The sequence below is a fragment of the Colletes latitarsis genome, chromosome 8 (assembly GCF_051014445.1).
Source record: "Colletes latitarsis isolate SP2378_abdomen chromosome 8, iyColLati1, whole genome shotgun sequence".
Classification (NCBI taxonomy): Eukaryota; Metazoa; Arthropoda; class Insecta; order Hymenoptera; family Colletidae; genus Colletes; species Colletes latitarsis.
Window position 1 is genome coordinate 25447414 of NC_135141.1, and position 27494 is coordinate 25474907.

General features: G+C 39.1%; 3 protein-coding genes across 7 annotated transcripts in view; 2 read left to right on the forward strand and 1 right to left on the reverse strand.

The window, feature by feature from the left end:
- The window catches only part of LOC143344464 (uncharacterized), a 177540-nt gene extending 166472 nt beyond the window's left edge, over positions 1–11068 (forward strand). For all 3 annotated transcript variants that reach the window (XM_076770551.1, XM_076770552.1, XM_076770553.1), the window contains 3 exons: positions 962–1269; positions 5223–5559; positions 7357–11068. In XM_076770551.1, the coding sequence (XP_076626666.1) occupies positions 962–1269; positions 5223–5559; positions 7357–7533 (822 nt within the window). In that variant the 3' untranslated portion in view covers positions 7534–11068. The remainder of the gene's footprint in view (positions 1–961; positions 1270–5222; positions 5560–7356) is intronic.
- A 742-nt stretch (positions 11069–11810) lies between these two features.
- Positions 11811–17427, forward strand: Hen1 (Hen1 methyltransferase). 3 transcript variants are annotated; one of them, XM_076770128.1, is made up of 5 exons: positions 11811–12177; positions 12679–12926; positions 13044–13226; positions 13300–16004; positions 16086–17427. In XM_076770128.1, the coding sequence occupies exons 1-5, from the start codon at positions 11902–11904 to the stop codon at positions 16208–16210; spliced, it is 3537 nt and encodes a 1178-aa protein (XP_076626243.1). In that variant the 5' UTR covers positions 11811–11901; the 3' UTR covers positions 16211–17427. The 3 variants fall into 3 exon arrangements, with proteins under 3 accessions (XP_076626243.1, XP_076626244.1, XP_076626245.1); XM_076770129.1 differs by having other exon boundaries at positions 16089–17427; XM_076770130.1 differs by lacking the exon at positions 11811–12177 and having other exon boundaries at positions 12734–12865.
- Gapcena (GTPase activating protein and centrosome-associated) lies at positions 17112–27234 on the reverse strand. The gene is made up of 17 exons (XM_076770131.1): positions 26692–27234; positions 25964–26142; positions 25683–25857; positions 25402–25585; positions 25139–25322; positions 24698–25063; positions 24363–24638; positions 24120–24288; positions 23577–23818; positions 23317–23505; positions 23087–23212; positions 22826–23011; positions 22568–22742; positions 19981–20171; positions 19856–19915; positions 19586–19777; positions 17112–19153 (listed from the first exon to the last, which is right to left on the reverse strand). Exons 1-17 carry the CDS (start codon positions 26699–26701, stop codon positions 18917–18919), a joined length of 3141 nt encoding a protein of 1046 aa, XP_076626246.1. The 5' UTR covers positions 26702–27234; the 3' UTR covers positions 17112–18916.
- Between the last annotated feature and the right edge of the window lie 260 nt (positions 27235–27494).

Below are 27494 nucleotides of genomic sequence, written 5' to 3' on the forward strand. Positions count from 1 at the left end.
CGCCATAACTGGAAACCATAAAAAGGAGACGATCACGGTTTATCGACCCGAGGAAGGAATTATTCATTTAGCGGTGACAGAGAAAACAAAGACCAAACCTCACAATGGAACATTAAAATAACCGAACTTTGGACTATTGTATTTTGTCGATACCGTTGTTTTTAAGCGCTGCTCGAAATGTTGCGCTCAAATCGAGCTTGAAATTGCGACAGCCGTTCGCCGTCAATTTGGTCCGTAGATTATTTACGTCGTTCGATTGCTTTTGGTTCGTTTAATTGCGTTCGAAACGCACTCGGTCTAATTGAAACGGAAGAGCAACATACGCAATAAAGCGGTTTGCCAGTACAGTCCGTGCCAAGAATGCGGCGCGCACAAACCCACCCAGTTCTCCTAATTAATTCCAAATTACGGCGAAGATGCATTACAGTCAGGTCGTGGGTGCAGCGGCGCACGTATGGCTTCTCGCCTATCGACGCGATCTTTCGGCTAATTACCCGCGCGTATCTCGCGAGGCCGCAAATTTATGCGACCGTAACGTGGTAACGGCCTCGTGCCCATTCACGAAATATTCCTTTACGAGTCTTTTCATCCGCGAGATAAAAAAGCTTCCACGAAAATCCCGCCGCACGGATAATTTCTATACGCCGTGGCTATTGATAACGAGTCACCGTGATTAATCGTCGCCGGGGTAGTTAAACGCCACGGGATGAGTAATGTTTAGCCTTTGAAAACAACGCATTCTTTAATAATTGAATAAACCAGTTTTTATCGTCTCGAAACTATGTAAAAAGTCGTCTTTCGAATCTGGATGGTTAAGATGTTTTACCAGTATAATTACCAGGATAAAGTGATGGTTTTTAGAAAACGTTTGGCGGGACTTGTCTCCAAAGCTGTACGTGTTAGTAAATAGAGAGTTTTCCGAAGTTGTAAGTTTGTTTATAGGATAATGGGATCGTTTCAGGAGGACTTGGTGGCCCGACTGACGAGGGAAAAGGCCGAGCAGCTCCATACGTTATCCTCGCAACTGCTGTTGTTCGAGTCGAGGCTCTGCCGGAAACAGAAGGAGATCGAGGCCAGCCTGGCGCAACGAGAGTCCATTATTCTCAGGCAACAGAGGGTGATTCGGCAATTGCAGAGCAGATTGGCGGAAAGGAACACCGGCACAAGGGACTCGCCACCTTGCGACGCCCTCGATAGATTGGACAGCCTGGGGGACAGCGACAGCGCCGTCGTCCTCGAGGAAGCCGCCGACGACCTCGCTCCGCCAAGGTATTCGGACTTTTCTTCATATTTCCTTCGTCTGACTCCAATTTAATCTTCTATCGGTGTGTTCAATTTTGGAATATAATAAAAAATATTTCTTAACCAGTTTAGTGCCAGGATTTTTTGTCATGACGAGTTTTATAAAACAAACCTATCTCTTTGATGCAATATTTTAACAGCGACACTTACTCTGTGCTTGACGACTATTCTCCTCATCGATCGATTTTCGTGACACACAGAAATTTCACATTCGATACCAGAGAACTGTTCTCGAGTAATAAAATAAGCTTTATCGTTTATTTATCAGTTTTTAATTACTATCGAACTCGAGAAGACCATTTGCAGCTAGCTTTCCTCGCTCAGGCTACTTACAAAACACTGTTCAGGTTGTTAAATATTTAAGAACCCCTTAATCCCCGGCTACAAAGAAGACTACCTTATCCTTAATATTTCATCGAAACGAATTCAGACCACTTTGGCTTCCACGGCGTGTAAGTCTGACGACGATTTTAAAAGCCTTCGAGGCAAGGAACGGATCCATAGGGTGTTTCGTAGACACTGGAATATCTCTGTTGCCTTTAACGATAAGAAAAGTTCGTAATGGAGGCTCGTTAATTCTGAAAAGAAAAGTATAATTACCTATGGTTCCCAACTTTCTCGAGCAACTTGGAATCGTTTCGATCGATTTTGGTGAAACATCGATGGCGATGATACTTCGAAATCTAGAACGTAGGAAGGAAGCGTACGGGGGTGGCCCTCGAAAATTATGGCGTTCATACTAAGCTCCGGGCTTTCAACTCTATCCCGGCGTAATGGAAGTAGAGGTTTGTATCAGGTTTGAGCCGAAACACCGGAGTGATCCAAATTTACTTCGCGCAGGTCCTATAGATAATGAAGTTTGCTTTGCCGCGTTACCTTTGTAGAGATGTTTATGCAGCGGATTATTCTCTACGATGCACCGAGAGATATAGGGAACTATAAACTTGGGATAATCTTCCAACAATCCCTCGGAATTCCTATTAAACGACGAACTTTCTGTCGTAGAGATCGTTCGCGTCGTACGCAGCGAATGCCAAGTCTTCGCCAAAATCTTCGTAGATTAGTTTGGCTCATTCACATTACATTCGAAGCAACTATTGTCCGCGAATTAAGACGTCGAGCATCGCGCTTTTGTTATTATACAAATTCGAGACACCATCCGGGTTCATTCACCTATGCCCCAGGACCTCTCAGAGATCGATAAAGGTTCACTCGCCATTCAGAAGCCACCACATCTGTTTAGGGACCCTCGGTTCATTAAGAAAAACTCGTTTTCGTCTGATAAATAATATATTGGATAGAGAAACTAGGTCCTCCATTTTTGTGTTTAGGCTTGTCTTCGATATTTTTCTTAATATTGCACATGCAACATTATTAGAGAATTTGTTCAGCTACTCGTGATTTTACAAACGATCGACGATTATGGCCAGCCACATGTTCCGATTAACGTGGCTGTCAGATTTATTTATCATTCGGCCAATTGCCAAGAACAAGGACTCGGTTTCCAATTGATTTGTTTCGCTATTTCCCGTATTTCTCTGTTCCTTAGCTTCCTCCGTCCCATCGATCGTTCCTTTCCCCCCTTTCACATTTATTACTTGTCCTATCTTCAGTTTCCGCCCATCTACACCCATTCCATTAAAACATTCTGGCACACATTCCGGTGTATCCTTTCGTTCGGACATACATTCCACACCTTCCCTTCATTCTGATCCTAGCTGCGTACTATTTTCTGCCAGACTTTTCCCTTTAGTCTATTTTCTTCGCTAATCTCTTCGCTTATTCCATTTCCATACCATGTCTTCTTAAGAATCTAATTTCCACATTTTTCGTTCCCCGGATCCTCCCCCTTAGTTTCCTCCACTGATTAAGTCACTCTTATTGCTTGTTTTTCTCTGGAGTTTCCTCCATTTCCTTACTCGTTAAATATTTTATTCATCCTAGAAAACAAACCCTTAGGATAAAGTTACATCGAAAAATTTTAATAGGAGATTCTAGAGGCCAAAATAAGACGAAAATCAAGAATATCGATTATTTGTTTGAGGCTTCGTTAAAAAGATATTAACAATTAAATTCGAAAATTTCAAATCATTCTGAAAAAATTATTTTTGGTTGCGGGGCTGAATTACAATCATTTTTGATGAATACACATATCCCTGAAATCCTACCTACTTTTGAGAACAAAAATTCGAATAGGTATTGAAATTTTTAGACGAAATTAAAACATTTCAAATCGTTCTAAAAAAATTATATTTAATTACAAGGGTCAATTACGAGCATTTTTGTTCATTACACATACCCTCGAAATCCTACCTACTTTTGAGAAAAAAATTCGAATAGGTATTGAAATTTTTAGACGAAATTAAAAAATTTCAAATGATCCTAAAAAAATTATATTTAGTTACAGGGGGCAATTATAATTGTTTTTGGTCATTAGACACACCCTCGAAATTCTACCCACTTTCGAGAAAAAAATTCGAGAAGGTATTGAAATTTTTCGACAAAATCAAAAAATTTCTAATCGTTCTAAAAAAATTATATTTAATTACAGGGGTCAATTACAAGCATTTTTTATCGTTACACATATCCCCGAAATCCTACGCACTTTCGAGAAAAAAATTCAGTACGAACAGAACTTCAAACGTTAATATTTTTTTAACGAAGCTTCCATCAACAAATTAGTATTCTTGATTTTCGTCTTATTTGGACCTCTAGAATCTCCCATTAAAGTTTTCCCCAGGGGTGGCCGAACACCCTGTATAACAATAGGAAAAAAGGTTTGGATATTATTTTAAATGAAACCACGCATTATAATACCAAAAACAAATTTATTCCAAAGAATGTGACAGAGATAAATCGTGTACTTTTTCCACAATAGATTCGTCCGTTCCTCCAGCCCCAGATCTCAAGTACCGTATGCCATGACCAGCATTATCAGGCGGCCAAAAAACTACAGCGTGCTCTCTCGAAGTGATCTTTAAAATTCCTCTTCGCCAATCCCCCCGTATTTGCTCTCGAGTATTGCGTTTGCATCCTCTGACAGGTGTTTTATTCGTCTTGCAGCTTTAATACTAATATTCCCTCGCTTCCTCGATGTCAGACGTTTTCCACCGCCATTTTGCAAGTCATCCTCTTCCTCTGACCAGTCTGGAATATCAGTACTCTAGATTTATCCGTGTTAAGATGAATCTAAAGTACTGATATTTAAGCTACTTCTCGACCAGGTTGTCCAATCTCTCCATCTCGAATTTTTTATCCTCCTCTGCCTTCGCTAGCACCACCATGTTGCCAGCGTATCCTTCTTTCTTCTGCATTAATTCCACTTCTCCGCGATCCTTTCTGCGATTATCTTTCTATATCCGCTATTAGTATTCCGAGGATAGCAGGATTAAGTGGCATCCCTGGCTCGCCTCCTCGATCGTCCATAATTTTTCCGATTGTCCATTTTCCTCTGATCCGTTTTCTGATCTCCCTCAGCGTATTCCTGCCGGCTTTCCGATCGATAAAGAAACAGTGCGTAGTTTGCCATTATTTTCCAATATCAACCATCGTGTCTCCTCGCGAAGCGCGAAACTTTAACGCGTTATCGTTTAAAAACGCGAAGGGCCGGCGTCAAATTGCTTTTAAACTTTGTTGAGGGTTGCAACATGCAACTTCGCTCCCGTGAAATATGATCGTCGATCTCTGTGGCACGTTTCCAACTTAGTGCTTTACGGTGCCTAATGCATCTTCCACGAGTTCCGACTGAGAACAAAAACAAAGGAATCGTATAGAGCGAGTAACAGCTGATCAGATTTTCGTGCAATCGGTTTCGTTTACAGAATCAGTCTCTGGTAATCTCTTGGCAATCTATGATCAGTGGATAGCCTCGAAGTCGAGCTAGGAATCTTCTTTAAAAATATTGTCTCGTTGGGTTTCAGGTTCCGTTCGAACATCACCGACGTGACGGTGATCCGATCGGTGTCGGACGCGGTGGAACCGTCGAGCAAATACTCGTCGATGCGACGGTGCAACGGATTTCTTAGGAGGCCGGAAATCCTAGAGACGGTGTACTCGGTGGAGGAGGACGGCGACAGCGAGAACAATCAGGACCCGTCCGAGTCGACGGAGAACTCCGAGTGCGAGGAAAGACGAACGAAGAACTTGGGGAACGGAAAGGGCAGGCTTCAAGATCTCTACGGTAGCTTCGAGAGACTCGCACAGGAGGCGGATTCTCCACCCAGCGAGAGGCCGAGGGATGAAAGCCAGCAGGCGCAAGTAAGCAGCCTTCTATCCTCGACCCTCCTACAAACAAGACACGCAATTAATTAATCATCCTGCTCGATAATAGATGAGTCTTCCGTTGCATTTTTCCTTTTGATTCCGTACGACAGTGTCTCGATGCAACTGTTCCGGTGCACGCTTTCAGTAACGTTGAGGGTCCTTTTCAAGACAATGTTATCCAGCTGCGAAAGGATTCTTCTGAATTTTGGATATGTTTCGAAGGAACAAAAAATAAGATATACATACGTATTTTTTATATTTATATTTAGGTTTTCATATTTAGGGGGTGAAACGAGCCCCTAAAGTTTCAGCTACAATAGGCTATCTCAAAAATGATCAGATAGAAGAAAACTTCTTAACACTTTGACTGCCACGTCACCCATATGTGGATGACAGAATTTACCACTATAATACTAGAAAAATTAATTCTTAAGTAAGACGTCGGGAAGAACAAATTTGGATCGAATTTGTGAATTTTAGCGAGCTTACAAAAATAAATAGTGAAACAAATTTTAGGTTACGTAGCTTACAATGGTCTAAAATCAAAATTTTACTTTTGCAGAATATTATACGGTTTTGATCTGGCAGTGAACGTGTTAAGGAAAAGTTTCATGGTTTTTTATGTACATATAAATGCTGGTCATAAATTTTGTAAGAAATAATTTGTTTATAACATTATTATTATGCGTATTTTCTAGAAAAAAATTCGAGAATGGATGAAATTTTTCGACAAAATTAAAAAATTTCAAATCGTTCTGAAAAAATTATTTTCGGTTGCAGGAGTCGATTATAATCGTTTTTGATCATTACACATACCCCCGAAATCCTACGCACTTTCGAGAAAAAAATTCCTCACCGAAAACATAATTTCAGGCCAGAAATCTCTGCCCGAATTTTCATGCGAATCTTTAAAACATCATAACTTTTGAACGGATTGGACGATTTTAATGTTCAAAAAAGCAAACGACGCGTATTTTAGTGTAGAATATATAGAAATTATAAAAATATTCGAAAAGTTGCTGCTTAACCCCGTAAAGTTAGGAAAACCCCATAAAAATGGTCCAATCTTCGAACAGCCATAACTCCTACAATAGTGAATATATTTCAATGAAACTTTTTTCTAAAGTAGAGCTCATGGGTACCTACAAAAAAGTATTAGACAACTTTTCTGTAGGGCGTCAAACAAAATTACTAAAAATGAAAAAGGAATTTTTAAGAAAAATCGACAGGGGATAGGTGCTGAAATTTTTCAGCGAAAAGAAATTTTTTCAAATCGTTCTAAAAAAATTATTTTCGGTTGCAGGAGTCGATTACAATAATTTTTGGTCATTACACATACCCCCGAAATCCTACACATTTTCAAGAAAAAAATTCAGTACGGGCGGAACTTTAAACGTTAATAACTTTTTAACGAAGCCTCCATCAACAAATTAGTATTCTTAATTTTCGTGTTATTTTGGCCTCTAGAATCCCCCATTCAAATTTTTGCCAGGTGTGGCCAAACACCCAGTATATAACAATCGAGGAATTGGTCGAGCGCTTGTGAGAACACAGCCCCTCTGATGGCGATCATGGGAGGCGATTCTACATACGTATATCTTATTTTTCGGCCCTTTAAAACATATCCAAAATTCAGAACAATCGTAGGCGGACACCTAAAAAGCATTCCTTGTCAGAAACAGAAATGAATTCTGCATTTTCCTCGATAACAAACACACAACAATCGCTAGTAGATCAAATAGCGTTTACATCGATTAGTAAATAACGTTCCTACGCTTTGGTCGGTTGCAGGTCACGTACAACAGGGTAATGAGCAATCACAGATCAGTCACGAAGCCGAAAGACGTGAAGTACAAGAGGATAAACAAAGCGAAGTCGAAGAGCCTGGAGGAGCTGAGGGGACGTCTGAGGAATTGGGTCGAGAAGGGGAACAAGATCGCTATATCGTTGGATCAGTCTTACGCCTGAGCGAGCCCGTACCTCCTGAAAGTATATTGTAGGAATTTATTTGTTATATTTTTTTTTTTTTTGCGTTCGAATCCGGCGATCACGATCGACCAACGCTGATTATAAACTGCTTCGCTCTTGCGCGGGACGGGATCGTCGTCGCGGCGGTGTATTTAATTGAAATTCTCATCGCTCCATGTGATATTTACTGTAGTGTCTCGAGAATAAAATTAGAAGGAAACCTCACGCAATCGCGCGTTACGCGTGGACGATTTTCAGCCACTTGTGATATATATAATGATTCTATTGTAATACGAGCACGGTTGTTATTAGTGATAGTAATTGTCGCGATCGAAGATGGCGCGAAACGTGGTGGCCAGGGGCACGAGGAGGGGGGACGCGGAGGACGATCGAGGGAATCCCCAGCGGCGTGGACAGCGTGAAATCTTCGCTAGATTGTTTCCTGTCCTCGTGCCCGTCTCTGCCTTACGCGCGAGCGTAACTCAGCGTCGATCACGAAACCGCGTTGCCAAATTGTACAATCAACATTTCTGTCGCGTTTCTCGCCACGAGCATTCGTGTTATTTTCTCTAATACGGCGAGTTACGCGGTAATATATATATATATACCGTTTCTCTCTTGTTTCCATCTCGACGCCATGTTTGCGCGCACGCGATGGCACCCAGAGCTTTACCGTTTCCATGGTTCCCATTTTGTCAATTACGACCGTTACACGATCGATGGTCGATCGACGCAACGCTCAGTGTCCGAGTGAAGTGTGTACAACGTATGTAAAATGGGGAAAGATCTTATGTGCGCTGTCGCATCGTCGAACAGGACTCAGCTCAATTTTTCTGAACGCTATATACAAACCGACCCGGGGACCGTTCAAACGGGAACATACAAATGTCTCGGTTGCATATGAACACACGACGGAATTATTTCAGGGAACTGTGCATAACTTCTTGAAGATTTACCTTGTAAAATGGTACTTGTTTGGATGACTGTTGAGGATAGCGACGGAATCCCTTTTACTTCCTATTAGTTTTTACGGTACGCTTTTCTAAATTGCGAAGATAAGTATTAAAATTATAAACAATGCTCTGTGATCAACATAAACTTCTATACAGGGTGTTCTTCCACCACTGGGAAAAATTTTAACGGGAGATTCTAGAGGCCGAAATAAGACGAAAATCAAGAATATCAATTTCTTGATTGAGGCTTCCTTAAAAAGTTATTAAAAAGATACATTAAATTTCAAATCGTTCTGGGAAAATTATTTTCGGTTGCAGGGGTTAATTATAATCATTTTTGGTTAATAGACATACCCTCGAAATCCTACTCACTTTCGAGAAAAAAATTCGAGGTGTGAAACTTTTCGACAAAATTGAAAAATGTCAAATCATTCTAAAAAAATTATTTTCGGTTACGGGGGTCAATTATAATCATTTTTGGTGAATAGACCTACCTTCGAAATCCTACGTACTTTCGAGAAAAAAATTCATTACCGAAAATATACTATGTGGCCGGAAATATATCTATAACTTTTTAACGAAGCCTCCATCAACAAATTAGTATCCTTCATTTTCGTCTTATTTTGGCCTCTAGAATCTCCCGTTAAAATGTTTCCCAGGAATAACCCAACACGTATATCTCTATAAGATTTACAATGCTCGTACGTAAGAGTAATTTTAACCAAATATTTTAAGTGTCAATGAGATATTTAATTATCGTACAGTTGAATTTTAAATTAACCCTTTCTCCCAGTCGAAACTAATGGAATAATTTGTCGCCATCCGTAATGGTTTCTGAAAGACGCAGTGCGGCTCATCCTGAATAGTTATAAGCAACTGAAATATTTAAGCGGTCCTGTTTAAACGGTCCATCCTGCGTGTAATCGCTCCGTGTAAATCTTTTCGCCGCCTACGCGCTTCTCTACGCGCGAAAGAAAAATGTCCTCGATGCATCAAATGCGAAACGCTATCCTTTCGAGCGTGTTCTTTCCTATAACGTTCAACGGACACATCACGCGCGTTCTTCGTCGCAGAGGAACGTGTCACTCTTCACTTTTCTATCGAGATTCTGTTGCGTACTTGCTCACCGATTCGTCTGGACTAATCGGAGCAACTAACATTTTACAGCAAAGCTGCGAACCCTCGCCCAAGCGACCGCCGGCGAAATCTTCCATTCAGACTAATGGAAATTATTTATTTCAGAGTTTTGTTTTCTATTATAAAACAATCGCATTAGAAGCACGTTCCGTGCATTGAATTAATTTATTTAAACAGTTGCAAAAACCTTCGATCGTTCATTTTACGTGACTAACGGTTTGGTCAGAGTGTTATTGTTCCGGCTAGCCCAGTGGAATGAACATCCGAACTGGAGATAATCAATATTTATATATACGATGCATTTATAGAATATTCAATAACGCGGATTATTTTTCGAAATTTACAAGAGTCTCTTCCGATGCAATTACATTTATTCGCGGGACACGAGTCACTCAGTAGCGTAACGATATTTTTCGATCGTTCTACACGTCGTGTACGATAATGTACGTGCACGAGCGTACTCTTTTATTTATCGGTACGAGAGAGAGAGAGAGTGTGTGTGTTTGTGTGTGTGTGTGTGAGAGAGAGAGGAAGATATGCATAATTCCGCACGCGTCGTTTAATTTTTCGCGTCGTTCTATCGGGGCGAGGAAAATTCTTCTTGCGGGTACCTGTTCTTAATTTTAAAACTACGATAGAACGTTTTCTATTTCCGCGTTCCGTTCGAGGTGAATGGTTTTCGATTCCTGATGCGCGCGTTCTCGAATGGAAAATGGTACAAGGAAGCTATCGACAATCCCCACTTTTTGAAATAAAACAGAGTAACGAGAAAACATATATTATATTTAAACAACAACAACAAGAAAATAGAAAAAAGAAAAAAAACAACTGGCAAGTTCTTTTGTAAATAAGACGAAAGAAACCCGTATGTAATATTTTAACTAAGTTAAGGAATCCTCGAAATTCTGCAAGATTATCATGTAGATAGGTCGCGTTAGCGAGAATAATAAATTTTAACGATAGAGAATCGAGTTTTATGTTCCTGTAGGCTGCATAACAGCCACCGAGAGATCTCGTGCATAATATATTTGCACGCTTATAAATGCATATACTTATAAATAAAAGTGCATATAAATATATAAATATATATATATATAAATATATATATATATATGTGTGTATATATATGTATATGAAATATTATATGAAAAAAATGTGTACTTGAGTCTACTATCGATGATGAAACGGAAGAACGAGCATCGTGAACGACACGCGCGAATCGTTATGGAGTCCCGATCGCATCGGTTCGCATCTGTGCAAGTATACACGTGACAGACGCCGCGAATTGGCGCGCAAAGAAAGTCGATCGTTATTTTAATTTATGTAAAACATTGTAACGTGTATACCGTCGCTTTCTTAGGAAATTAGTAGACTGCTACCGATATCAATAATTACTGCATTATTATTTTAATTATTATTAAATCTTAAATAAATTATAATGCTAACCTGTCGCGTGGCTCATTCCCCTTTTCGAGTTTCAGGCACCGCGAATACTAGAAATTCTCGACTCCATAATCGTCACAGACGTCGACAGATCTCTACTTAGTAAACTTAGTGTAGATATAAATTATCATTCAAAGTCTCCAATTTGGTTTGTTTTGAACAATTGGATTAAAATATCAATATAAAACTAATAAAGGACTAATGTCTGGATTTTATGTAGACTCGCATCCGACTGATGTGGAACATGAAGAAAAGAAGTATCAAGATATCGAGAAACCATTCGTCGATGTTGTAAGTCATAAATCTGGGCTACGGAATGAAGTCTTGAGGATCGAAGATTGAGAACTTAAGAGTTAAGTACGTCGTGTCACGACAATATTTAGAATACATTGCCCTAATGTATTAAGCTGATCTTAGGCAAATCGGTTAAGATTGTACGCAGTTTGCCGCCAAATCGAACTAGGGACGTTTCAAGAGCAACAAAGAAATGCTCACGACACGCCATCTTTCTCGATTCACCGAAGCTGTCCGATGTGCGGAATTCGCGAATAATCACTCGTGCATTAGTTTGTGTAAGCAGAGATGCAATTTTCACGTCTATATTTCCTTAAAACGACAAAAATTAAAGTAAATAGAGAGAATGTTGATATTCCCATAGTATTGTTACCTGATTGGCTCGTTTCGAAAGGCTCGAGCCAATCGGGAACTCGTGGATCGCGGCTCATCAAAACAAAACAACATGGCCGCTACTACGCACAACGGAGTGTTAACCGGAATGCGTTGTTGAAGACTGATCGGCAATTACAAAAAAGTATTATTAATTTTCGTTACTGACATGATCATCGTGGTATTCCACATACTTTATCTTCTCGGAAAGTTTGTGTATCAAAATTACGGTGTCAAGAAACAAAAGGCTGTGGATGATGCCGTGATGGATCCAGAGAAACCATTCGAAATTTCTGAGAGAATTTATCTGATGGTTGACCCTGAAGCACCTCAGTATGACGACAACAAGAAACCTATAAGATTCTTCCCGCCTGCGTACGTGCAAAGATACACTGCCGTGAGTGATGTACTCAACAGTTCAAAGTATCGAGGAACATTACGCAAGGTACCTTAGTTCACCATTACTATCCTTCGCCGATTAGATTGCCGCGCAGATACTTTTTGTTATCGATAACATTTCGAATTCGCGAATTTTGTTATCGTTTCCAAATGTTCAGGAATCATTTGTGTACAAAGCATATAATTTTATCGATTGCACAAGATGTTTTGTGAAAAACCGTAAAAAACTTTGCCACTTATTAACGCTAGGTTTACGAAATACGTCAATTTGGCGCATTAAAATTCTAAATCTAATGTTACAGAACTCATAAATATTATGTGTTAGCAATTTATGTTGGATTTAATTGATGTAATGATATGAATATATACTCTAATTAAAAGAACAATTGCATTTTAATGTAACTGTTAACAGAGCGAATTACAATAAAAATATGAGCAACGAGTGTCCGTAAACCTAGTGTTAAGGTCGTTCCGATTGTATCATAGTGGAAATCAGATTTCGATCTGTATAGTCTGTATTGTTTTCGTAAAAATTTTTTTCATATAGGTCGTTGACTTTGGATGCGCAGATCTTAATTTTTTGGTCTATCTAAAGAATACCGATGGTATAGAGGAAGTGCTATGTGTAGATATTGACAGATCATTGTTAGAAGCACACGAAGATAAGAGTGTTCCATTGATCTCTGAATATGTACATACCAGGACATCACCCCTTGTAATCGAAGTATGCGAAGGTAGTGTTACTCATAATGACAAAAAATTAGAAAAGACAGATGCTGTGATTTGTATAGAATTGTGAGTCACTATTTTAACATAGAAAAGTTATTATATTATTGGCTTTAGTTTTCTATTTGAAAACTAAAGTAGAAATATTTTTCTATGGAAGGTACAACAAATATATTGATGCTTCAGGATCGAGCATTTGTATCCAGATACTTTAAACGACCTTCCTTACAATATTTTTGGGTTTATAAAGCCGAAGGTGGCAATTATAACAACACCAAACGCTGATTTCAATGTACTGTTTCCAAATTTTTCTGGATTCAGACATCATGATCATAAGTTTGAATGGACTAGGCAACAGTTTCAAGATTGGTAAATAGTAATTAGTTGCATCTGAGAACTTTAGGTATAGAAGACTATATTAAATATATAATTTTATTAACAGGGCTGAAAATATCGTTTTAAGATACCCAGATTACGTAGTAACTTTCCATGGTGTTTGTAAAGGGCCAGATGGTACAGAACACTTAGGATGTTGTACTCAAATGGCAGTATTTCATCGCCTTAGCGAAAAAGATAGCTGTAATTTAGGCATAGAAGGTTTATTTAAAACTGTTGCCAGACACGAGTATCCATTTCACGTGGATAATCGTTCGGACGAACAAAAGATCCTTGATGAGGCCACATATTATATACGACACTTATCGTTTCAAGATTGTAACATGGACGAAGAGGTGCCATTGAAAAAATTATGGGAAATGTTAAAATCATTTCACATTTCAATAGATATATTAAGAACAATCTTAGAAGAAGCTGGTTGGTCAGTTGTAAACCGTGAATTTGGACCAGTTATACAAGTGCCGCCGCATTCCACATTTTCCGATTACAATAACGTAGAAAACGAACTTTGGTCTAATGATTCTTCTGTCACGGGCGAAGATGACTGGGACAGAGACCCCGGTCCGCCTGAAAACTCTTCCAGACTTTGGGAAGAAAATCTGTCTTCGGAAGATTGGAATAACGAGAACTGGGACGAAGAACCAAGTATTATTATCCCACAGAATAATTCTGTCGCGGAAAACAATACATATCTTTTCGATGGAGAGAACATGTTACTAGATAATATCACAGACACGACGAAAGATTTTGAGATTTTAGAAAAATATATCGAAACCAGTAGCAGAAGAAATCTAGATGCAAAACCCTCGCTTTCAAGTAAGGTTGATCGTATGAGCATAGACGATTCAAACGATTTATCGTTGGACCATAACGTTCCACCAGATTTAAATCAATCGGTGGTGTTGTCTGATGCTTCTCTTGGTATGAATTTGGAAGACACGAAAGATTCGTCTATCGATTTGAGCGCGCAAGACGGCGCAGTGTCAAAGACCGCACAAAAACTCAATCGTATGTTAGATTTTCAGGAACACATGTCCGTTTCGCGCGCGTCTACTTCACCCGAGCCATACCTCTTGCAAACTGTTAAAATGGGCCAACATTTAAAGGACGATAGTCTATGTAACGAAAGCATGAGCGGTTACTGGATGTTAAACAACACGCTCGATCAATCAGACGCATCGAAAGATACGATTTCGGATGCAAATGATGATAAAGGTAATATAAAAGATGTTTCTAATAGCTTATGTAGCATATATTTAAATACGTCGTATAAAAAAAGCGAAGATTCTGATTCTAAGAATGTAAATAGTAACGCAGACGCAAGTGGGAGGTGTTCCAGTACGGATCGAACGCAAAGTGTTCAAGAAGACGGTAACATTCCAAGAGAAGATAGAGTACTATTAAACAACAGCATGTCTTTTAATAGTGTTACGATAGATAGTCAGCCACAATTTACGAGTTCTCCGAAAATCGATGTAAAGGTAAATACCACAGGTAAAAAGCGAAGGTCCCTTGATCATAGCGAACAAAGGAACAATAGCAATTCGTTAAGCACATTCAAGCAACTTCAACTAACAAGACTTAGTAGCAATAATTCATTAGAGGGTATTAACGACGCGTCTTTGCAAAGTAATACCGATGTCGATGTATGTGCAATGTCAACCGTTAGCTGTAACGCAATAAATATGCGATGCAACGAAAAACAGAATCCTGTGTACGGGATAGATCGCGGGAACGATGTGGTGGATCATTCTAACGACAGTACGCTTACCGATAGCGACGCGTCAACGTTAACTTGTTCGTTCAACGATGACAAACAAACGTCGAAACAGCTATATTTAACGGAGTCTCGTAGTAAGGACGGAAGCGCAATGTTTACTACGATCGAACAAAACGAAACTGCTGCAATAAACCCAAATGATATTCAATCGATAAATTGTGATACGAAATTTCAGTTGGCCGAGCAAGAAGTAATCGCTCGACCAGAAACCAGCGTTGAGTTAGTTCGCGGAGGCGACGGCGCAAAGACTGAAACGAAATTTGTATCGCAAAAGGATATTCGTGAGCCTGTAGATAGTACCAAAATTTCTTGCAACCATGCCAAAGATGTTAGCAATTTAAAGAGTATAATTCTTGTGTCTAACGCTTACGACGAAGATGCAAGCCGCGTTCAATCTACGTCAGTATCGAAACACGATGAACCAGCCGAGCGTAGCGTAAAAGATCGTGAATTGAAATGCAAAGATGCGAGTCCTAACGATTTAGAGATACTGGAGAACATCGAGGCAAAACCTTCCTCGCCGGAAGCTGTGGAAACGCCGCCAAACAGCAGGTCCCCCGAAGTAATGGACTCCGGATACCCAAACTCTGCCTCCGCTCAAGATATGACGCCGGAATATGACTTATCGAGCATAGCGCAAGATCACATATCCGATTCCGAACCACCGAGTATAGCAGAAGCGCCGAGACTCGGAGTCCTCGAACCGGTTGAGGTTGAAAATGGCGATCTGGTGAACAACAACAGAGACGGCGAGGGCAATAACATGATAGCTGTGGAATTAAACGACGAATTAGAAGACCTGTTGTTGATCGACGTGCTAGAAAACGATCTCGAAAACGAGAACGACATTTACGCGATGGAAAATGATTTTCCAATCTGGTTGTTAAGAATCCTCGACATGGCCAACCCTATCGACGTTGAAATGCAAATCAGGGATCGTAGAGAAGCGAGGTTTCCAGATGGGATACATAGTAATTGATCATTCTTGCTAGTATTTTTAATATATCTAACTCTGTTAGGACACTGACATTGTATTTAATTTTCTGTACAAGTAGGAGGCGACGTCAGGTACGCCAACGCAGAGCACGACGAAGGCTTCGATAGTAGTTCCGAAGAAGGAGATATCGATTTAGAAAACAATGAGATAGAAGTCGAGAACAACAGTGACGACGGATAGCGAAAACGGTTCGCGCAGTGATAGCGGAAGCGATCGGTGGACTACAGGTGACACGTGATACTATTGAAATAATTATTATCTAGATGATTCCACATATCGTACTCATGTTTACGAGTCTGCGAATAGCAATGTGAGAGTAATACTTTGTGGACAGTATTTATTTACTATTTTTCACATTCTGTTCGTTACATGAACGTGTTTTTTGTTTTGTTTCTTTAATACGTAAACTCCAGTATACTATTACGAAGAGCAATGATTGAGTATTATCGTAAGTATTGCGAAGCATTGCAAAGTCGAGAAAAAGATATTTTTTTTTTCTACTTTTTGTTTTTCAAAAGGAATGAATTGTTTTTTTTTTTTTTTTAATCTTCTTTTATTTCTGTACTTTTCTCGTTGAGGTTGTCTTTGCATCCCATCTATCGATGAATTAACGTCTCTGGTAAAATCGAAACTGTGTTTCAGTACCAATAATACCTGTACGCGGTTGTATACTATTAATAAGATCCGCTTGTTACCACTCGAAGCATTAAGGTGTCGAATTTGAAAAAGATATATACATATATTTTCTTACGATTTTCAAGACTTCCTCGTCATGTTGTTTACTTAAGCATCGTAAGATTTGTGAGGTGCTGTTTTACCTGTGTGTATGGCTTACGAAGTTTATCGATACGTTACGTTTTTTCGTATGTTCGCCCAATTACCCCTATTTAAATAAACTATTACATTAATTTATGATGAAGGTTTTGCATTGTACGTTGGAAAATCTATCTAAGACTGAAACTCTGCATATCGTTCCGTTTCCACGGTACACCGAACTTGGACAAATAAAATAAATGTATCTTCCAAATCGAACAGGGTTGTTCCGAATGTGTTCTTAACCTAAAGATGTCCAGGCGCCGAATTAGACAGATACGATATTCTTCTTTATTTCAATAATAGTGGAATGACATTACAAGGTGTACAGTGATATATACGTAGTAATTCTAAATCATTTACATGACCTGTTAGTAATTTATCCGTATAGATATATTCTTTTTAGTATTTACAGAAAAGTATATCGTTTGTTTCGTATAAGATGCAGGACTATTGCTTAACTATTGTATGAATTTCTAGAGCGATCGTAATTTTCACTCTCGATCCTGTATATATTATTCGACAAATATTATTTAAACGAGAATCCAATTAAATATCAAAAATAAATTATGGAAAAAAAAAAATTATCGTCGCCACGTCTCTTCCGTAAACATTACGATGAAAGATAATGGCATAACATATATGAAACCGCTGACATTGTGGACCATACAAGACGGTTCACGTTGCCAGCAATTCGAAAGAAATTAACGCGCGTAGCTTCGTCGAACAAATGGCACTAATTGCTAATTTATAACCTAAAAATGTGCTTTCGAGCATTCACGGGTGTTTTTTTTCTTTTTTCGTTCTTCGCGTAACAAAAGTGTGTTCATGGAGTATCCAATTAAGTTCCGATCACGATTAGTGCCTTAATGTAATTTATGGCCCTCCGTCGAAACGCAAATGGCAAGTTAAATGTGCTTTCGAGTATCTTCAAATCTCGTTAATTCACATAACCAAAGTTCGCGGAAGAACGAGTGACAAAAAGATATGTATGTTTCGTGTGACAAAAGACGATTACGTGTCTTACGTTACGTTACTTCGTACCCGTTGTTACCATATCTATAAAACATCGATTAATCGTTTGTTATCAACGTTGTGAGATAGCGAGAGAATTTGTATAAAAATTAAACGGAAATGTTTCCTCTGTTCTCGTGAGCTCGTTAATGGCTAAACGTTACTCGTGGCGATTTAAAGAGTTAGTTCAAGGCGTCTTGGAAACGTCTTTTTTTAATCTGGCTTGAAGTATCAGGGGTACTCGAATAAAGAAAAAAAGAAAACGTACTCGCGTTACATTGGAATGTCGCAATGAATCGGTACAAAAAAGTAAATGAAACTGCAGACGCCTCGCGACCCATCAAACATGGAATCCCCGATTTCTGCAGCCTGTCGTGTTCGTTAAGTGCCTGAGAGTATCGTGTATGTACAGTGTAGAATTCTATAGCACTTCTATCGTTCACATCTTAGACTAGTTTCATACAAAACGTAGTGTACTTATCGCTAACGTCTATCGTGTGATTTCCTTCGTGTTATCGTAATGTGTCCTACTTGCATAATCGATAGGACTCCCTAAAACTTCGCTGAAGCGCAAAAGAAATAAACAAAAACTTTTTCTTTAACGATAACGACCAACTTCCGCGCCGCGAAAGTTCTGGTAAAAATGAGTATATTCGAAAAGTAACAAAATCTTGAACAAGACGTATCTCAAAATCGAATATCAGTGTCGTTAGGATAAAGCTGCCTTTGCTAAAAGCACGCGTCGCACGGCGGTGCACCTTGGTGATCCGACGATAAGTATGTCGAGCACGCGTGTTCTTAACGGATCAAGTATAATTACTCTACGTGTTTGTCGTGGATGTAAATTGCTTATTCGGTTTCGCGTCTGAAATAAGTCACCTGTAAAGTACGACGTTCTCCCGCCATATTCTGCCTGGTTAAAAATAACCGTTACTTTGAAACGTAGACCCAGCCTGTCTTTTTAATATCATGGTCATGAGTTTGCCCTTCCGATTCAACGTACGTTTTATCGCGTACCCGTAAGTACACGTACGCGCTCGAATCGAGGGACTTGCTGCATCACACAACTTTCTTTAGATTTTCGCGAGTCTCGCGACTGCGGGAATGTATCAAGTGATGCATTTCGCCTACGGGCGCGCTGTCCCGCCTTAAATCCTTCATCAATGAAGGAGGCGCCATAGCTTCCCTCTTATTCGCCGCTTCTTTTATGCTGGACAGAGTTTTGCTCAGCCACGGCCAGCTGTTTCTTGCCGCTTGCAATTCAGAGGCAGTCGCGTGCAACTGATGCGTCAAATCCTGTGAAACGAGGTCGAACATGTAATCAGAGCTTCCATAGAAAATCACTGCGTACTAGGTATGCTTAAAATTGATGGTCCGAGCTTTAGGTACATACAGCACTCGCCAAAAGAAGCAAAAAAGTTGAGGACATAGTTTTATTAAATGAGATGTATTTTCGTATAGAACAGAAGTTCTAGTTTGGATCATCAATACAGGGTGTTTGGCTACCTTTAGGAAAAATTTTAGTGGGAGATTCTAGGGACCAAAACAAGACGAAAATCAAGAATACCAATTTGTTCATCGAGGCTTCGTTAATAACTTTTTAATGAAACCTCTATCGACAAATTGGTATTCTTGATTTTCGTCTTGTTTTGGCTTCTAGAATCTCCCATTAAAATGGCCAAACACACATATATAAGCATACCTTGTACTAATAGGACATTTGCGTACCTGGTTTCTGCATTCGGCCTCGACGTGGGCCAGCTTCGTTTGGGCCAGTTCTAGTTCCAATTCGCGTACCCTCTCCTGTACTCTGTGCAGCATAGGATCTATCCGGTTCTCCAGAGGATGTGAAATGTCTGCCAGTATGTTGGACGAGTCCGCAATGAAACTTCTACATTGATCGCACTTTGAGACCTTGGACTGTAAAGTACAGTATTTTTGTTCCATGAAAACTTCGTATGAGAGTTTAGGGGCTCGAAGTTAGGGTTCACTGCTTACCCGTAATTCGCTGAGCGTTGTTTTCGCAGCGTTATAGTCATCCTCCAAACGTTGGCAGATCTGAAAGTAGCTTTATGAGATAAAGTAATTCAATTACGCGAGAACAACTGTTTATCCGTGTATACCTGTTTGTAATCAGCAATAATTACGGTACTGCGTCGACTCTCCGCGTCTGCTCTGGCTACTTCTCGTTGTAGCATCTCTTTAACTTGAACGAGCTCGGCTTCTAATCTCTGTTTCTCCTCCTCGTTCCTGGCTACCGTGCCCCGTAGTTGTTCCACCTCGTTACTGTACTCATCCGCGTTCTCTTGTGCTTCTATATGATAAACACATATATTACGCATTAATATTCAGTTTGCATCAAGATACAGCACGACATAAACAAAGTAAAATGTATAAAACAGGTTTATATAATCGTGTGTATCTATACCAACTGCATAGAAATGATTGCATTAGTATCGTTACTTTATTGAATAGAATATTATGATGTTTCAAGATACGCAACAATTCTAGTGGTACTTGCTTACTCTTTATCGATGCCTTTACAGTATGGCTCATCGTGACGACAATGAAATGTTAAAAACGGATAACATCAACGTTACTGGCGAACGTGCGATATCTTATGAAAGCAGATACCAATGTCCCACCACGCACTCCCTTTGTGCAAAACATACCATGGCCAATTTTAAACTGCTGGCACAGCTGTTTAGATACGTTTGTTACCTGCTACAGCGTACAAATGTGTATGTAACAGGCGCTGATAAATGAAATTTGAACACGTTCGGATTACGAGAAAGTGGCCGTGCGACGTAAATATAAATTGATTCGTTACTAAACAACGATGTAAATTACCAGCTAACGCTGAAACGTTTCTGTACAATTCCCGCCAGTCCCGACAGCCATTCTAAACAAACTCCCTTTATCAAGCATTTGGATAATATTTGCGTTTATGTGGAAACAGTGTTAGCCCCCCCGATAGAAACTTTTTGGAAATCCTTACAAAACAGTTAGTAGTTAGTAAAATGAAAAAAAAAATAAAAAAAAAAAAAAGCTATAAGCGTTTCGTACTTTCGTACAACTACCGTATTTGCATGCATTTTCAACTGAAGCAAGGAAGTAAAACCAAAGAGTATCGAGGGACAGGGTTGAACACAGGTAAATTGACAAAAACTGAAAAACGATATTCTAAACGGACGATTTATTTCCAATAAAGAAATAATAAATAATCTTGGGTATATGTATATATAAAAAAAAAAAGTCAATACAAGACAGTGTACAAAGCAATGTGCGGCCGAGTAGGCAAGAAAATATTTTATTATACACACAACATAGAATCATATAGGAATTTACAAATATTACAAAATAAATAAGTTCAATAAAGAAATCTGATCGAGAACAAAGATATACACTGAACGCAACGTTCAGAAGGTGATGCTTTTTGTCTAGAACAAAAAGCGATGCTATTAATTCTATGCTAAGTTAGCAGTTGCGACAACTTAAGCGTAACACAACCAATCAACGAAAAGAATTGCATTTATTCTATACGGTGAGTATTTGTACAATAACAGCTCTGAGACTTCAGCTAATTGAGTTTAAACCGATGAATGTTTTCTTATTGGTTGCAATTGCTACGTCTAGTTGCAATAAATACTTTTCCTGTTTAACGAGGCTTAAGAGAAATGAACACCGGTAAAAATACACGACGATAACACAAAAATATATATATATATATGTTAATATTCGTCAATTGGTTGAAATCTCATACTCGTACACGGTTATCACTGAATTCGCGGTTTTATCAGCACCGTATGCACCGCATGTGTCACCGCTAAGACTAACAATGTCCAAGAAATGACGAAATTAATCGTAAGAGATCGAATGAAATATATCACGTGCGAAGGCAAAAATAAATTTGCTCGGTAGCACATAAAATAATGTGTAGAAAACTTTATCAATCACTATCGAATAATGTTGAATTTCATTCAGTGGTGTTACCAATAATATAATAATTTCATTCTTTTTTCATTTTATTGCAAATTACATTCTGCTATAGAATTCCAACATTCGCAAAATGTTCAGAATTTTATAGCGGTCAACCACCACCTGTATTGTGCAATAAATTATTTCTCAACTACAGAGTAAACTAATTCATTTGTATACTGAATGATTTTCGCGAAGGTAAATTATGGTTGTTCCTTCGTGAGACTAGAAAGACACAATTTATGCTTTGTTATACAAGCACAAAATCGTGTCATGCATACAAACTACATAACAAAAACTAGCAACGCATTTGCTGAAATAAATGTAATGCGTACTCTTCTTCATTATTTAATAGTCAGTAAATGGTTACGACTTAATTGAAAAAGCAATCGGGACGAATCGAAACCGTAAGTTATTTGGTATATTCTGCTTTCTATCCGCGAACGGATCGCGTGAGTTAACTCCCAGTAAAAGCACACAATGTCGAGAGAGTAAGTGTTCGGTCGAGTTCGGTGTTTACAAACTTGAGATTCAAAAACAGCAAACGAAGCTTTGATCGCGTGAAGCTTCAGTGTAACATAAATAAATTTACAACCACCTGACAATGTCTTCACGTTCTTATGCAAACTGCACATGCACTTAAGACAATACTGCCCTCCGTGGTGTCAAAGGATTTTTCAGATGTACAGCGGCATTAGTGAGTGTGTGTTCAAACATAAAATATGAAGTTACCTTTTAACGTTATAAATTCTGCTTCATATTTCTTCAGTTTCTTTAACGTAACCGAGCAGGCTAACTTCATAACGTAGCGCGACACTTCTTCATTGCGACAACGTTTCGGCAAATGCACCCGAAAGTATTTCAATATACTCTCAAAATCCAACTGAAGCAGTTCCTTTTTGCATAACTAAAGAAAACAGTTTCTTTTTCCAGTTGCATTTTCTATGCAAAAAAAAATAATAAATTACGGATATATGTTCGAAGGCTTACCATTAACAACGCCAGAGCGACTTGAAACAACGTATCGAGTCCTTGCAAAAAGAAGACGTCCAGAATGTGGAAAACGAGATAAAGTGGAAATCTGGCTGTAAACAAAGTTAAAAACCATTGTGCAGCGAACATGTGTGTTTCCACGCCACGGTCACAGAAATGTTTGTACAGTTCTGGCAATTGATCCTAAAAAATCGATAGTGGTTACAAGTTACCGAATACCGTAATTACACAGCATCGAATGGGGAACGTGTTGCCTACCTCTATTAATCTGTTAAGCTGATAAAATCGCATATGGAGATTGTCGAATCTATCCTTATACAAATCTCTTAAACCGTAGTCGTACATTAATTTAACCAAGACACAGAAAGCTTGTTCTTCCGGCATCTACAAGAAACACTTAACGTTTTTCTTGTCTTTCAACGCCCTAATGTATTGTGACTATAGGTATGTTCCCTACAAACGTAACAAACTAGATGACAATAACTTACGTGAAGTAGTAGACTAGCAACTAAAAAGCTAAGTCCCTGACAATATCCGACTTCTTCGTCGTACACCGCGTACGCTTTACTTATTCTGTACAAAGAATCTTGTCCTAAACCGCCAGTTTCTTTGAAATAGTCGTGGGCAGGAAATGTTCTATTAATGTCTCTTAAAATAACGCTCTCGCAACTGCTTTCCTATAGATGCGCCATTAACACGATTATTATATTAAAATATACTTACTACTTCGTACATTATTTCAACTTACCTTGGTAATTAAAGTTCTATATTTATCCATCATTTCTTTCGAATTATCGCAATTGCTCAAACGTTGCCATACTTCGCCGCGCAGAGCTTCCGGAATGCCTTGTTTCGTAAGCTTTATAAGAAGCTTTGGGCGTTGTTCGTTAACTAACCAACTAACCAGAACTTCTGCCCAATTAGCTAGTTCATCTGCAGAACAATCCTTCGACACTTCACCTGTACCGCTTAACATTGGTTCATCTCCATCTATGTAACATTGTAAAGGTACAATTAGTGCACTCATAATTTCTGTCTGTTAACACGTTCGCTGCCGAGCCTTCGTGTCAGCCCCTTCTCTGCACGTGGCGCTGTTTTCCATGCTTACAAGTTTTTGCTTTTCCCTGTGAACCAAGCGAAATACCATCAACACTGGGACATTTTGCCGATACACTTACGACTTTTACAGTGAGAAATTAAAATATTCGAAAATAAAACGACGACAGCGTGTGCGGACACAGCAGCGAACATGTTAACATAGATACAAGAAATTTGAAACTTTTTTTTAAACCTGAATCTATTTCTTCTTTGGGCGTGAGAGTATCGATACTAGTTAACGACGGTGATCGAATCAGTGATGCTAAATTCAGAGCAAGGTTCAATCTGTTTCTGTCTAACTCTCCCGAGGTTTCTATACTTTGTACTTCGTAATGAACTTCCGTCCCATCCCCGGATATTATCTAGAAGTTAATAATTTAGATACGTAGAGCAGACACCGTTCGTACGAATGCGAAACTATCGTGTATCTTCTTACTTCTTTTGAATTGAGATAAAATTGTTGTACAAGGCTTCGTTTGTTAAAGTACCAAAACCTCTCATTCTGTGGAAACACTTTAACCGACGTCTCTATTATAAATCTCACGGGTTCCCGAATACAATGTATTACTAAATCGACGGCAACTGTTATGAAAATCTTCCCTTCCCTGGGAGTCTCTACATTAAGTGTTTCCAAAGCTGGATCTGCGGGATCCCAAAGCCCACACATATTGTAACACTGTTTATCTTGTACTAATGGGCCAGCATTGATTTGCTGAAAACATTTCAATGTTAAAAACCACGTTAAAAAACTACAATGTATTTTTATATTACCATTTCAAGCAGTCTCATATCGCTGTGTTTAACGTTGCGACCGGGGCTAACAAGAACACCGAAGCACCTTTCAAGTTCAAGCGTAATTCCGCCTTCCTTACTAGATACTTGCTGAATACTTAAACATACTTGTTTAGGTATATTACTTCGGAGTTTAAAACAATTTCTGTCCTTAGGGACTGTACTGAAGCTCCCTTTTCCATCTTCCTCCTTTATTTCCATCGTCACTTCGAAAATAAATACTCGAGAATTCGTTTTTTCGCTTCCATTGTTAAAGCCATTAAAATCGCTCCCTGTTAAAGAATTAGTCATCGATCGCGGTATTCTGTGAAACGCTTTGGAAAAACAAGCAGAGACTTGTCCCACCTGTAATAGATTAAAACCACCGTATGTTGATTGCATTTTGAAACGACCATCGTTTAGATTACAAGTTAAACATACCGCTTCCGGTATGTCACATCGAAAAACATGACACTGATAAATGGCAGATTCCAATGTGTCCCCATGAGACCATGTAAAAGCAAAACAAGCCGCGCACGCTCCAGTATTTTCACCGCGAGCATAAAACAAAATTCGTTGCACCTCGTAACGTGCAATTGGCTGTTGTGTACCAGCATCGTACAAACTGTATCACACAAAGCAATGACACTTAATGCATTACAATTATTCAACAATTTGCGTTAGTTTTCGATAATTATACATACACAACAGAACCTTGAGAACTACTAGGTACAGAAACAGATACTTTGATTCCTAAATTAAGGGACTGTTCTTCATTTAGTATGTTCATGTTGAGCTGTATTTCACACTCTGATTTTGGTGCATTTATTGCTGTTGATCCCAAGTAAGTCACACCATTGAAAATAGTACACTCTTGTTGGACATGAGCTAAGGATTTTTTCATTGTAGTGTAAATAGCAGTTTGAGTCTGTCTTTTGTAGTTAGAGTTTAGTTTTTTAAAGGAAAAAATAGCAGTAATCTATACCTTCATCGATAAAATCTTCTGGTTTCATAATGTCTTGTTTCTCAGATGAAACTATACAAGAACTTGTATCGTAAAATTTACTGAATCCCACATTTTTTGTCTTTGGTTGATTTTGTTGTACGCTGCTTACAATTTTATACTCGTTACTTTCCATTTTTGAGTCTTCTGATAACACCTATGATTTTTATCAGTTGCTTAAACATTTACCAACACATAATTAACAATGAAGATAAAAAAGATTAGAGCCTCTGCAATCATCAGCGGGAGTAATGTATGCAAACCTCGCGAAGATTCTTTTGAAGATCTTCCAGGTTACCGTTATTAGCAATTTTTAACATTGGTAATTCAAGTACAGCTTGTTGTTGTTTTCCATTGCCTCTGTCGTTTACAAACACATATTCGTCGCTTGTTGCCACTGATTCCATTGACTTAACACTCATACTATCCTCCATAACTATATCTATAATACACACGTGTGAATATTATCTATTAATTATATGCATGTACAAAGCTTCGTGTATTTACCTTGGATACAATAAATAATTATAATACAAACTAAATATTAGATACATAAAGAAACAAGCATCCGATCGATGTTACACGTAACTGTACTATAAACATAATGATAAAACTAACGAAGCTCTTTGCACGCACCAAAGATACGCAACATTTGCATTCTATTTATGGAATAACAGAGAATCAAAGGAGGAATGTATTTCTCACGAGTGATTGCACTTTGCATGCTATATCTGTAACGTATAATTTAATCGTTTATTTTTAGTAGCCTCGCAGTACCATTTGAGTAACGAATTCGATGCAAAACAATGGGGAGAAGGATTTCAACTGTTTATTCCCTAAAAGATCGAGCGTCACCCTCGCGATTTATCAGCATGAATTCGTTGGGACTCGATTGGAGAACGATTCGGCAGGCTCGCAGCCGGAATGCAAAGCAAGGATTCGCGCGTGCCAAAGTTTGACACAACGTCGCGTCGTTGAAAAGCATACTAACTCGAATTCATAATGTCGAATCGCCAGTCGTACGTTTCGGTCAATCATCTGAAATTCATTCTCGACCGGACCGAGAATCGTGCCTTCGGTTTTCCCTGTCGTTACGATTTAATTTTTATTCGCTCGCTTTTAGCTGCACCCCCAGCGAATAACAGGGATTACCCTCACGATGAATCCAAAATTTTGCGGTGACACCGGTGCCTCTCCTCGCGTTACCGTTCATCAAAACCACGGACACACCCCACACTTCGATCCTTCCACCGATCTAACAACGTTCGTACGATCTTTAACGAAGCACCCGTGAACGTTTACATGATTTCACTCATCGTGGAAACGATCCCGTTTGACAGAAAAGACAACCTTGACGTCGGCCATTCGAGCACTAAAGTCCCGGAAGTCTGCTTCGCCACAACGAATTGCGGACAAACCGTCTCGAAGCGCGCAACAACTTCGAATCCGCTTCGACGATTCGACGTTTCGTCGTGCGATCTTGTATTTATTTATAAGCGATAGTACTCCCGTCGTTCACGAGCATGACATAACGATTAGCGATGGGATCAAACGTATCGCAAGTGCATATGTAGTATCGAACCTTCGCGAGACACGTTCGAATCCTGTCCCGAGTCCTTCGACAAAACAACAGCAGTACTTGTAAATGGAATCAGACCCTAACGGAATACGATCGAACCTTGTGCAAGCACCGGGGAATATATTAATAATATGTACTTCTAAGTCTGATCATAATCTAACCAAGCCAAATCGAAGCCAGCGTCGCGACACGTTTTCATTTGGTTACTCTATTGA